Raw genomic sequence first — 13,256 nt, forward strand, 5'->3', positions numbered from 1 at the left:
GATAATCTGAAGAAAATTTTTATTATATTTTACTTATTTATTTTATGTTAGTAGGCTTCATGCCCAGCATGGAGTCCAATGCAGGGCTTGAACTCACGACCCTGAGATTAAGACCTGAGCTGAGATCAAGAGTTAGATGCTTAACTAACTGAGTCACTCAGGTGCCCCAGAAAAATTTAATTTACACAAACATACTATGTATAATTTTAAACTAAGAAGTCTGAGATCTTGATGAGATAAACACATTTTTTTTTTGCAAAATATAAATGATTAAACTGGTGGAAGAAAAAATAGAGGAGTTGATAGAACAAGTACCATGAAAGGAAAAAAAATAATCCAAAGTCGCCCCCAAAAATGATGCCAGGAAGGATGATCTAATGGAAAAAAATTACCAAATAATCAAGGAAAGACTGTTTTACAAAACTCTTGCAATGCAGAGAAAGAGATGAAAATTTTAAAAACATTTGATGAAGTGGCATAATCGTCGAGTCAATATTATTTATTAAAATACATAAGCATTTAATGAAATACTAGCAAATCAAATGCAGCAGTGTGGTTACAGAGTACTACATCAGGATAAATAAACTTGTATCTCTACTAATTGAATTATATTACATAATTATATAATTACATTACATAATAAAGAATGCAGTGTAAAATAATGTTAAAAAATGATCTGATAGCATTTTCTGTTGAAAACATTCTAAAAAAGTTAGCCTAAGGAAACATTAACAGAAACTGCAGCAAGTAATAAATGCTGAAAAACTGATAAAATTTAAAAACTACTTCTAATTTAAAACTAAAGAGAATTCTGAGAAATCAACAAATAAAAGGAAAATTCTTCAACTGGATGAAGGATTTCTAGCAGAAGTCTACTGTGGTATCATACTTAATGGTGAAACATGAAAAGAATTTCCATTAAAACCATTAAGAAATAATTCCCTGCCTAAACACTTTGCACTGGAGGTCCCAGCCATTACAATGAGGACCCAAGTTTGAGAACTGAGACTCTATAGTCAGACTGCTCAGGTTCAAATCTCTCTTCTTTTACAACGTCTATCAGCCTGAACAGATAACCCATCTATGGCTCTGTACAGATTAGTAACTTCCACAAAATGGAAATAAGAACAGTTACTGTCTATAGCTATTGAAAGGACTGAATAATATATAAATAATATTTGTCTAGAGCTGATATGCTGTAAATACAGGCTAACTTGTAAATACTATTATAATGAGAAAGTAAGAGGAAGAGACAAATTGGCAAGCAGTATTGTCTATTTATAAAACCAATAAAGAGACCCAACTATAAAAATAGCGTAATATGAGTGTTTAGTAAGGCAATTGGATGTATGAATAAATTAAAATCAAGACAGCTTTCCTATGTTGCAGTAATCTACAATGATATTCTGCAAAACAAACAAGTGCAATGGTATCTCACAAGATGAATAGCTAATGTTACATAAGGCAAAGGCATAAAGAAAGCTATTGTAAAATCTGTAAGGCCTTTATACAGACAATCAGAATATTAACCAAATAAAACAAGACTTATAAAGACAGCAGAATGGAAAAGGAAAGGCTGTATGAAATAATGAGCTTCTTATTATTTTTAGAGTTTGAGCAGATGTTGGAAGACCAGGGAGTTATAAAATGTAACTTTAAAATGGTCACTTCCAACCATAAGCTTCTCTGAGATCACCTTAAATAACATTTGTTCATTATACAACATGAATCATTTTTCTAGAATATAAACCAAAGAAGTCAATGGATTAGCAAGAAAAAGAATAATTTGTAAACCACATTATATAATCTTAGGTGATCTTTATAAAAAAAATTCCTGAAATAAATAATGTTAGTGTTCTGGAAAATGAATGGGAGGTATTACTTGTCATTAGCTTTTAACTAAGACCATTACTTACTAGAGGCATTTTTGCTTGTTGAGTTAACACGCCTCTCTCTCTGCATGGCATTTTTATCATTCTCTTCCTTAGTTTCACTTTCATCAGAACTTGTAAGAACCACAGTATGTGTCGTAGATTTGTGTAAAAGCTGTGTTTCAACTGTAAATGTATGCGTGAAAAACAGATCAAACTATTGTAAATCCAAAACACTGTGAATGAGAACATACCATAAAAATGTCACTTGCGGGGAGCACCTGGGTAGTTCAGTTGGTTGAACATCCAACTCTTGATTTCTGCTCAGGTCATTATCTGAAGTCCTGCATAAGGCTCTGTGTTGAGTGTGGGGCCTGCTTAAGATTCTCTCTCTCTCTCTCTCTCTCTCTCTCTCTCTCTCTCTTCGTCTGCCCCCTCCCCTCTTTCAGCTCTCCCTCTTTCTCTGTCTCTCTCTCAAAAAAAAAAAAAAAGTCACCTGGATTGAACTCTTAGCAAATTAGATTACAGAACTAGCTTAAATTTCACCTCTTCAGCAAATCCTTGGGTTATGGATTGAATTGTGTACCCCCAAATTTATTTATGTTAAAGCCCTAACTCTAAATGTGACTATATTACCTTAAAGGAGGTAATTAAGCTTAAATGAAGTCATGAATGGGGCCCTAATCCACTAGGACTGGTGTCCTTTTAAGAAGAGCAGGAGACACAAGGGGCATTGCACATGTGAGACACAGTGAGAAGGTGGCCATATCTCAGCCAAGGAGAGAAGTCAGAAACCAACCTGATCTTGAATTTCCAGCCTCCAGAACACTGAGGAAACAAATTTCTGTTGTTGATGTCACCCTGCCTGTGCTATTCTGTTATGGCAGCCCGATCTGACTAACAGATATTCCTATAGTACCGCACTCACCCAACCACCCAACTTCATCTATCTGTGTTCTCCCACAGAGCTTTGTCCTTCACGCTATTGGTTTTTATGTGTCTCCTTCCTCTTCTCATTAGCAACCTCAAGAATAAGAACTGTGCTGCATTTACTTTAATGGTTAGTGACTCTGTTGCCTGCTATAAAACTAAGTAAACAATACCAACAATAAAAGAAATATTTTGTATTAACAAGCATCTTCCTAAAATACACAAATGCTTCTGACAGAGTTAAGAAACTTAATAGTCACTCATGTGTAATGGGATTTGGTTCAACTTGCTTTCCTCTTAAATTCCATTTGATACAGGTTTTATTCAGGGAATGAGTCTTTGTTTGCAAAAGGCAGATGTTAGATAACTTTAGTGTATGGAGTGAAGGGTGTGATATGGTTGAGTATTTGGAACTGGATATTGAGGGGGAAATGTGAGTGGCTGAGCTACTCATGAATTCCCCTTACCATCCAGCACTATACTCCTCAAGTCTGTTAGCTCCAGGACTAGATAGTCCCACCTCCATCTGAAGCACAAAGTAACATTACATCACTAATATATGTTTTTCATCAAAATGGGGTCTTATTCACTGGTGCAGCCACTCTAGAAAACAGAGTGGAGGTTAGTAAAAAATTTAAAAGTAGAACTACCCTATGGTCCAGCAATTGCATTACTAGGTATTTACCCAAAGGATACAAACATACAGATTCAAAGGGGGTACATGCACCCCAAGGTTCACAGAAGCATTGTCAACAATAGCCAAACTATGGAAAGAGCCCAAATGTCCATCAACTGATGAATGGATAAAGAAGATGTGGTGTATAAACACACACACACACACACACACACACACACACACACACACACACAGGAATATTACACAGCCATCAAAACGAATAAAATATTGCCATTTGCAACAACATGGATGGAGCTAGAGTATGTTATGCTAAGCGAAATAACTCAGAGAAAGATAAATACCGCATGATTTCACTCATAAATGGAATTTAAGAAAAAAAACAGATGAAAATATGAGAGTGGGGAAGAAAAGAATAAAGAGAGAGGGAAACAAACCATAAGAGACTCTTAAAGATAGAGAACAAACTGAGGGTGGATGGAGGGATATGGATGGAGTATGGGCTAGATGGGTGATGGGTATAAGGAAGGCATTTGTTATGATGAGTACTGGGTGTTGTATGTTAAGTGATGAATCACTGAATTCTACTCCTGAAATGAATATTGCACTGTATGTTAACTAATTAGAATTTAAATAAAATTTTGAAAAAAAAAGAAAATAAAGAAAAAATTATGTGGAAAAAAATGGCGTCTTCTTCACTTAATGATACCAAAATATAGTTCTTTCATACTGTCTTCTATAATTTGCTTTTCTCTTTTAAGCTTTTAAAATGTTGATATCCACCAATTTTTTGTCCTTCTTTCTCTTAGTGTTATCTTTGGGTAATTTCATCCATGACTGATGACCCTAAGACCTGTATCTTTAACTTAATCCTCCCTCCTAAATTCCACTTGGATATTCCATAGTCTTCTCAATCTCTATGTATCCAAACTGAACTCATTATCTTTCCCCTTGCAAATCACTTCTTCTTCATGTGTGTGTCTTAACTCAGCTGAGGCTGCCATTACAAAATACCATAGACTGGATGTCCTAAACAACACGAATTTATTTTCTTACTATTCTGCAGGTAGCAAGTTCAAGATCAAGATGAAGGGCCATTCAGTTCTTGGTGAGAGCTCTCTTCCTGGGTCCCAGACAGTCACTTTTTCCCTGTGTCCTCACAGGGCAGAGAGAGAGAGAGAGAGAGAGAGAGAGAGAGAGAGAGAGAGAGAAAATAAGCTCTCTGGTGTCTCCTCTTATGAGGATACTAATGCTATCGGATCCTAATCCTCCCTTATGACCTCATTATGACCTTAATTAATTCCTTACTCCAAATATAGCCACAGTGGGGGTTTGGAACCCAACCTATGAATTCTGAGGCCACACAATTCAGCGCATAGCAAAGTGAATGCCAATTCTACACACTCATTCATGTAAACTGAGCTTTTGGAATTTAGTAACTCTTTACCTCGCCATGCTAATCCCAATCATTGACCGTGGACAATCAGCTTGCTTCTTTGGTGTTTCTTTCAACCATGACCTCCTCACCCAAAGTCAGAGTATCTTCCCATCTTTCCTATTTTTTTTTCTTTTTTCTTTTGGTGGGGGGAAGAGGAGCAGAGAGAGAGAGAGAGAGAGAGAGAGAGAGAGAGAGAGAGACGGATAGATAGACAGAGATTAAGAATCCCAAGCAGTCTCCACACTCAGCGCAGAGCCCAATGTGGGGCATGATCCCAGGACTCTGGGATTGTGATCCAAGGCAAAATCAAGAGTCAGATGCTCAACTGACTGAGCCACCCAGGTGCCCTACATCTTTCCTATTTATTCGTAATATTCTCTTAGCTTTTCTTCCCACCTTCAGGCTTGCACAGTTTCTTACCCATAAGTGGTCCATCCACCATTATGCTCAAGTAGACTTCTCCGATATGAATCTTATTAAATTTCTCATAGTTTCTCAGTGATCTGGCCACTGGCTAGTTCTCTAGCTTCATTTCTTATAGCAGTTCCTCTTACCCTCTATATTTTAAGCACATTGAATTATTTATAGTGGCCAAGTGTGCTGTGATGTTACATATCTCTCCACCTTTGTTCATGATGTTTCTTCTGCCTAGAAAGCCTTTCTTTCTTTTGATTGGATACATCAGATTTAGCTGTAATGACACTCGCTTTTTAAAACTTTTCATTATCCCTCTAGGTAGACACAAGTCTCTGTGTAGTATTCCTATTATTCTCTACAGACACTTCTCACGAAAGACACAGAACACCATATGAACCTATGTGATTACATGTCATACTGGTATTACACTCAAACCTATTAGGTCAGAGGACATGTTTTACCTATTTTTGCATCCTCTGCATCCAGTTTAATGCATGACACTTAGTGAATACATACTGAATGAACACATGAGTAAAAGAGGTAATAGAACTGAGTGATTTTGATTAAGTAAATGTAGCAACAAATATTTCATGGCAGAAAATAGGGACTTTTACCATGACATATCTTTCCATCACCATAAAATCCTTTTGGACATGAACTGCAATGATAGGAGCCAAAGGTATTGAAGCACTCTGCTCCTGGAAAGCAAGGTCTGGATTGACACTCATCAACATCTTCCTGGCAATTTTTACCTAAACAAAATACAGATTGAGAGTTCCATTTATTTATTTTGAAAAACACTGTATATCCCATCAAGTGTTCCTTATTTTATTTCTTTTACTTAAAGTACTTTACTTCTACTTTACTTAAAGTATATTTACTTCTTTTACATAAACTCCAGAAAAACTGTCATACATTAAGAGGAATGCATGTATAAAGTCACCAATTAGAGGGGCACCTGGGTGGCTCAGTCAGTTGAGCATCCCACTTTGGCTCAGGTCATGATCTCGCGGTTTGTGAGTTCAAGCCCTACATCGGGTTCTGTGCTGACAGCTCAGAGCACAGAGCCTGCTCTCGATTCTTTGTCTCCCTCTCTCTCTGTTCCTCCCCCTCTCACACTCTGTCTCTCTCAAACATAAAATAAAACGTTAAAAAAAATTTTTAAGTCATTAATTAGATTCTATTTAACATTAAATAAGACCCTTCAAGTGCATAAGATTTTCCTTATAAAAAAGACAACAGAAGGCCCTTGGTACTCTAAGGCAAAAAATTACCATATCATAGCAGCAATTCTCACTTTGTTAAAAAAAACTCAATGATTTTTTTGTAAAAAAAGTTAGTAGGGGCGCCTGGGTGGTGCAGTCGGTTAAGCGTCCGACTTCAGCCAGGTCACGATCTCGCGGTCCGTGAGTTCGAGCCCCGCATCAGGCTCTGGGCTGATGGCTCGGAGCCTGGAGCCTGTTTCCGATTCTGTGTCTCCCTCTCTCTCTGCCCCTCCCCCGTTCATGCTCTGTCTCTCTCTGTCCCAAAAATAAATAAAAACATTGAAAAAAAAAAGTTAGTAGAATGATTGCTTAATTAGCTTAAGGACAGCTTATTCAGTGCGGTGACTGCATTAGCTGTGAAAACCCATGAAAATTTTACAGCATGTGAGGAAAGTCAGTATGTCCTCCATAAAGTTTTTTGAGATGAAGTGTTCTTTGAAATGTTTAAAATCTTAGTTGAATGAATATATTCAGTCATTTATGATGGTTGCTTCCATTACAGTAAGATCCACGAAGCACTCAACACGAATTGTTTCAAATGAAGTCTGTAGCACAACAGTCCCAACTGATAAAATTTTTATTTTAAAATGCTGAAGAAAATAATAAATGTCTTGCTTAGTTCAATTATAATGTTAAAGTAAATGCCTTCAAGTAAAATATAAGCTCAGTAACTGCATATTTACTTAACATTTATATCTGTTTAAATTAGAGGAAATATTGGTATGACTCTTAAAAAGCCTTGGGAAATTATAAGTCATTCATATACTTATTTGAGGTTTCTAGAATAAAATTTTTCAGGATAATTAACAAGTTAGCAAACATGCTAATATTTCCTTTCATTTCACTTTAACATTGTATCATGATCTTTTTAAGTTAATGAATTATCAAGTTTTCTTAAATGATAATGTTTATATTTCTCATGGCAAATTTCTTGATTTTTCCATGTTATATTTCAATAGTAATACATTTAAATATATTTCTACCTAGCAAATATAGACAGAAATGTTTAAGAACCTGCAAAGTACAATACAGACATAGAATACTGCCATTAAAATTATAAAAAATTGGTAAAATTGTAAGAGTATATGTAAGCAATGTACGATAATAGAAGGATATGAGTAGCAAATGTATTTGTGATGACTTTTACTAGATTTTAAAACATATATTAAAATCTTTAGGACGATACACATGCTTGAATAACCTGTATATTACTTGGAAAGCCAAGGAACTTTCCCTTCTAATTTGTTCACATACTAATTTCGTTCATGAAGAACCAAAACTTACCTTTGAGTTCAGGCGGACACACGCAAGAATAACTGTGAAAACCACTAATACATCTGCCAAGGCCACAGGGGTTTGATTGGCACTCGGTGACGTCCACTTCACAAAGACTTCCCTGAAAGCCAGGCAAGCAGACACACAGGTGCACTCCACTTCCTGGAGGAAATTTAATATCTGACACACATGATCCACCATTCAAGCAATCACAAGACTTCACAGTCACCTCCAAAAGAAACAAAAAGTAAATGCTTTATTCTTCAGTAAAATAATCTTCAGTTTATGCCTTAGAAATTGTGTTAGGCATGTACATTTAGGTGGAAGTAGGACCAGATCACAAGTTTTGAAAAGAAAAAAATATATATATATATATATTTAATGTAAAAGAGTATTTTAAAATATAGTTTAATAAGGTAACCTTGCCAATTTTCAAGAGCATAATCAAAATATAAATGCTATGGGTAATTTTTTTAAAATGTTACAAGATACAGGTGTCTGGGTGGCTCGGTCAGGTAAGTGTCCAACTTCAGCTCAGGTCATGATCTCGTGGTTCATGGGTTTGGGCCCTGTGTCGGGCTCTGTGCTGACAGCTCAGAGCCCGGAGCCTGCTTCGTGGATTCTGTCTCCCTCTCTCTCTGTCCCTCCCCTGCTCATACTCTGTCTCCCTCTCTCTCAAAAATAAATAAAACATTTAAAAAAACGTAAAATGTTACAATTTCTATGATGCAATTGGAACAACTGGAAAAAAATCCTTAAGGGGCAAAGCAGTTAGTCACATGACTTATCCCAGACTATAGGGAGTAAACAGTCATTTGAATTATCTGGTTAGCATGACATAATACACAATTGCCCTTCATACCATTACTTCTCTGGGAGTGTGTCTCAAATTTCAAGTGAATACAGGGCACAAAAACAGTATTAATAGCTCGTGACTGATAATATCAAAAGAATAGCCAATAAAAAATGACTTCACTTGAAGGAAAGGGTATAATTCTCAATCTTAGGTTTATCATAGATCTTTCAGACAGGTAGACATGAATGTATTCTTTACTTAAGTAAACTTAAGTACAGGAGCAAATGGTCTAGGAATTCGTCACATAGATCCGTGCTCTGGACTTGAGACTCTACCGAAGATTTTAAATTCTGACAAAAATAGCATTTTGGCAGTTTAATTTTCCACAAAATGTTGAATAATTTAGTTCCTCTTCATGAAGAATTCTATTTTAAATTTCAAATAGTTACTGATACTGTTAATTAATTCAGTGGCATTTACGTAATTATAAATATTACCATAATCGTGAGCCTAGTTTCAGCATTGCAGTCATCGGTAAAAAGTAGAGTGAATTGCTGTGGAGTTTGGGACTCTGCTTTCCACATAAGAAGTCCCGTAGAAGAAACATTTGCTCCCTCGGGACCCGAGTCCAAGGCAAAATGGATGTCAGAGCCTTCAGGATCGACAGCTGTGAACTGGAACACAAAGTTCTCCCCGAAAAATGTCTCTAATTTGTCTTGTGGCATTTGAATCAGTGGGGGTTGGTTGTCTGTCAAAGAGAAAACAATTACTTTGTACTTGTGTATAAAGAAAAAGGAAAAGGGAAAGTAAAGTATGATGCAAAGACCTCAGACTGAAACATTTTGATGAATTTCAAACTCCCCTAAAACTTCCATTACCTATGCTGGCTCTTTTTCTTTTTTCTTTTCTTTTCTTTTCTTTTCTTTTCTTTTCTTTTCTTTTCTTTTCTTTTCTTTTCTTTTCTTTTTATATTCTGAATAAATTCAATTGCATTCTTAGAAAATGTAAAAGTAACTGACAGGTGCAAGACTTCAAACTTTGCTACAAGGGTGTAACAGCACTTTGAACACAGCATAAAATACATAAACATAGCTGCATTTCCCAGACTGGATGCATCTCTTTTTCTGTCTGGAATTATTTCTTGGTGTTGACCAACTCATTGCTTGCTCTCTCACTCTCTCTTCTTCATCCTCTACCCTTTTCAGCTTTACTTTCCCCTCAACACCTCCTTTTATTTCCCCTTCACTCTCCATGACTGGATTGTTCATTTAACCCCCCCTCCCCACCAGACCTTATCTTCCTCACTGTACCTGCCTCTCCAGTAGGAACTGGAAGCCATATAAGTCACAGCCATCCTCTGCTCCTCAGAGGCATTTCCCACTGCCAAGCTCAAATAATGGAACGGTGGTTATTTCAGAGGACAGAGAAAGCTCCCTTTGCGCTCAAGTAATGCTTTAAAACACTCTTTTTATATTGTCATATTAAAAAATGTCCCCCTTCCTTGGCTTAACACATGGAGGTAGAGACTTTTTCATCACACTGGGCACAAACACTTTCTGCTTGCATCGACAAAGCACTGATGCCAAGAGAATGTGGTTCTGGCTCCCATTCTGCCATCATATATCTTTATACAATTTACTGGTTTTAATTTCCTCACCCCTCAATATGAGAAATTGGGATAGATGATTTTTCCAGCCTCCTTAAATCCTTGAACATTGCAAATCTATTATGAGTCAGTCATACTCAAGCCATTAAAAACATAGACACCAATTCAGAAGTTATATTGTGTTTCCCTTATCTTTTGCACTTAATTCTTCTCCAAATTTGTACTGTCTTCCCATAACACCCCATGAGTCTTGCACCTGAACAATAAATTATCTGAAAAATGGTCTAATACAGTAATGAAATTTGTATACACAAAATATAAATAGTGATGTTACAAAGCACTGTATAAATACAAGGTTTTATGATTCCTTAGCTAAAATTACATGGGGATAGGAGGAGGGAGTGATTATATCTTGTATTTTATAATGCCTGCTTGGTCTTTGGGATGAGGAAAGAGAATGAAGAAACAATTATACGGAATTATGTATAGCTGTAGTTAAGAAAGTGAAGACATTACAGCCCAGAAAGGAACGGCAGGAGATCTTCAAAGTGATGGACAGAAAAAATATGCAGCTGAGAATCCTTTATCCAGCAAATCTGTCATTTAAAATAGAAGGAGAGAGAAAGGTCTTCCCAAACAAACAAAAACTGAAGGAATTCGTCACCACTAAACCAGCCCTACAAGAGATCCTGAGGGGGATCCTGTGAGACAAAGTATCAGAGACATCGCTACAAGCATGAAACCTATGGACATCACAATGACTCTAAACCCATATCTTTCTATAATAACACTGAATGTAAACGGACTAAATGCACCAACCAAAAGACATAGGGTATCAGAATGGATAAAAAAACAAGACCCATCTATTTGCTGTCTACAAGAGACTCATTTTAGACCTGAGGACACCTTCAGATTGAGAGTGAGGGGATGGAGAACTATTTATCATGCCACTGGAAGTCAAAAGAAAGCTGGAGTAGCCATACTTATATCAGACAAACTAGACTTTAAATTAAAGGCTGTAACAAGAGATGAAGAAGGGCATTATATAATAATCACAGGGTCTATCCATCAGGAAGAGCTAACAATTATAAATGTCTACGTGCCAAATACGGGAGCCCCCAAATATATAAAACAATTACTCACAAACATAAGCAACCTTATTGATAAGAATGTGGTCATTGCAGGGGACTTTAACACTCCACTTACAGAAATGGATAGATCATCTAGACACATGGTCAATAAAGAAACAAGGGCCCTGAATGAGACATTGGATCAGATGGACTTGACAGACCTATTTAGAACTCTGTATCCCAAAGCAACAGAATATACTTTCTTCTCAAGTGCACATGAAACATTCTCCAAGATAGATCACATACTGGGTCACAAAACAGCCCTTCATAAGTATACAAGAATTGAAATCACACCATGCATACTTTCAGACCACAATGCTATGAAGTTTGAAATCAACCATAGGAAAACGTCTGGAAAACCTCCAAAGGCATGGAGGTTAAAGAACACCCTACTAAAGAATGAATGGGTCAACCAGGCAATTAGAGAAGAAATTAAAAAATATATGGAAACAAATTAAAATGAAAATACAACAATCCAAACGCTTTGGGATGCAGCGAAGGCAGTCCTGAGAGGAAAATACATTGCAATCCAGGCCTATCTCAAGAAACAAGAAAAATCCTAAATACAAAATCTAACAGCATACCTAAAGGAAATAGAAGCAGAACAGCAAAGACAGCCTAAATCCAGCAGAAGAAGAGAAATATAAAGACCAGAGCAGAAATAAACAAAATAGAATCTAAAAAAACTGTAGAGCAGATCAACGAAACCAAGAGTTGGTTTTTTGAAAAAATAAACAAAATTGATAAACCTCTAGCCAGGCTTCTCAAAAAGCAAAGGGAGATGACCCAAATAGATAAAATCATGAATGAAAATGGAATTATTACAACCAATCCCTCAGAGATATAAGCAATTATCAGGGAATACTAAGAAAAATTATATGCCAACAAACTGGACAATCTGGAAGAAATGGACAAATTCCTAAACACCCACACTCTTCCAAAACTCAATCAGGAGGAAATAGAAAGCTTGAACAGACCCATAATCAGCAAATAAATTGAATCAGTCATCAAAAATCTCCCAACAAATAAGAGTCCAGGACCAGATGGCTTCCCAGAGGAGTTCTACCAGATGTTTAAAGCAGAGATAATACCTACTTCTCAAGCTGTTCCAAAAAATAGAAAGGGAAGGAAAACTTCCAGACTCATTCTATGAAGCCAGTATTACTTTGATTCCTAAACCAGACAGAGACCCAGTAAAAAAAGAGAACTACAGGCCAATATCCCTGATGAATATGGATGCAAAAGTTCTCAATAAGATACTAGCAAATCGAATTCAACAGCATATAAAAAGAATTATTCACCATGATCAAGTGGGATTCATTCCTGGGATGCAGGGCTGGTTCAACATTCGCAAATCAATCAACGTGATCCATCACATTAATAAAAGAAAAGATAAGAACCATATGATCCTGTCAATCGATGCAGAAAAGGCCTTTGACAAAATTCAGCAAATTTTCTTAATAAAAACCCTAGAGAAAGTCGGGATAGAAGGAACATACTTAAACATCATAAAAGCCATTTATGAAAAGCCCACAGCTCACATCATCCTCAATGGGGAAAAACTGAGAGCTTTTTCCCTGAGATCAGGAACACGACAGGGATGTCCACTCTCACTGCTGTTGTTTAACATAGTGTTGGAAGTTCTAGCATCAGCAATCAGACATCAAAAGGAAATCAAAGGCATCAAAATTGGCAAAAATGAAGTTAAGCTTTCACTTTTTGCAGATGACATGATATTATACATGGAAAATCCAATAGAATCCACCAGAAGTCTGCTAGAACTGATACATGAATTTAGCAAAGTTGCAGATACAAAATCAGTGTACAGAAATCAGTTGCATTCTTATACACTAATAATGAAGCAACAGAAAAATAAAAAAACTGATCCCATTCA

General features: G+C 36.4%; 1 protein-coding gene across 6 annotated transcripts in view; it reads right to left on the reverse strand.

Annotated features, from left to right (window-relative positions):
- The window catches only part of VWDE (von Willebrand factor D and EGF domains), a 111,554-nt gene that overhangs the window by 17,660 nt on the left and 80,638 nt on the right, over nt 1-13,256 (reverse strand). For 5 of the 6 annotated variants that reach the window (XM_023250403.2, XM_045052429.1, XM_023250402.2 and 2 more), the window contains exons 17-20: nt 9,124-9,374; nt 7,840-8,059; nt 5,905-6,042; nt 1,917-2,057 (exon numbers count right to left, since the gene is read on the reverse strand). In XM_023250403.2, coding sequence (XP_023106171.2) covers nt 1,917-2,057; nt 5,905-6,042; nt 7,840-8,059; nt 9,124-9,374 — 750 coding nt within the window. The remainder of the gene's footprint in view (nt 1-1,916; nt 2,058-5,904; nt 6,043-7,839; nt 8,060-9,123; nt 9,375-13,256) is intronic. The other variant, XM_045052428.1, reaches the window with a different exon arrangement.

This window comes from Felis catus, chromosome A2, assembly GCF_018350175.1.
Source record: "Felis catus isolate Fca126 chromosome A2, F.catus_Fca126_mat1.0, whole genome shotgun sequence".
Taxonomy (NCBI): Eukaryota; Metazoa; Chordata; class Mammalia; order Carnivora; family Felidae; genus Felis; species Felis catus.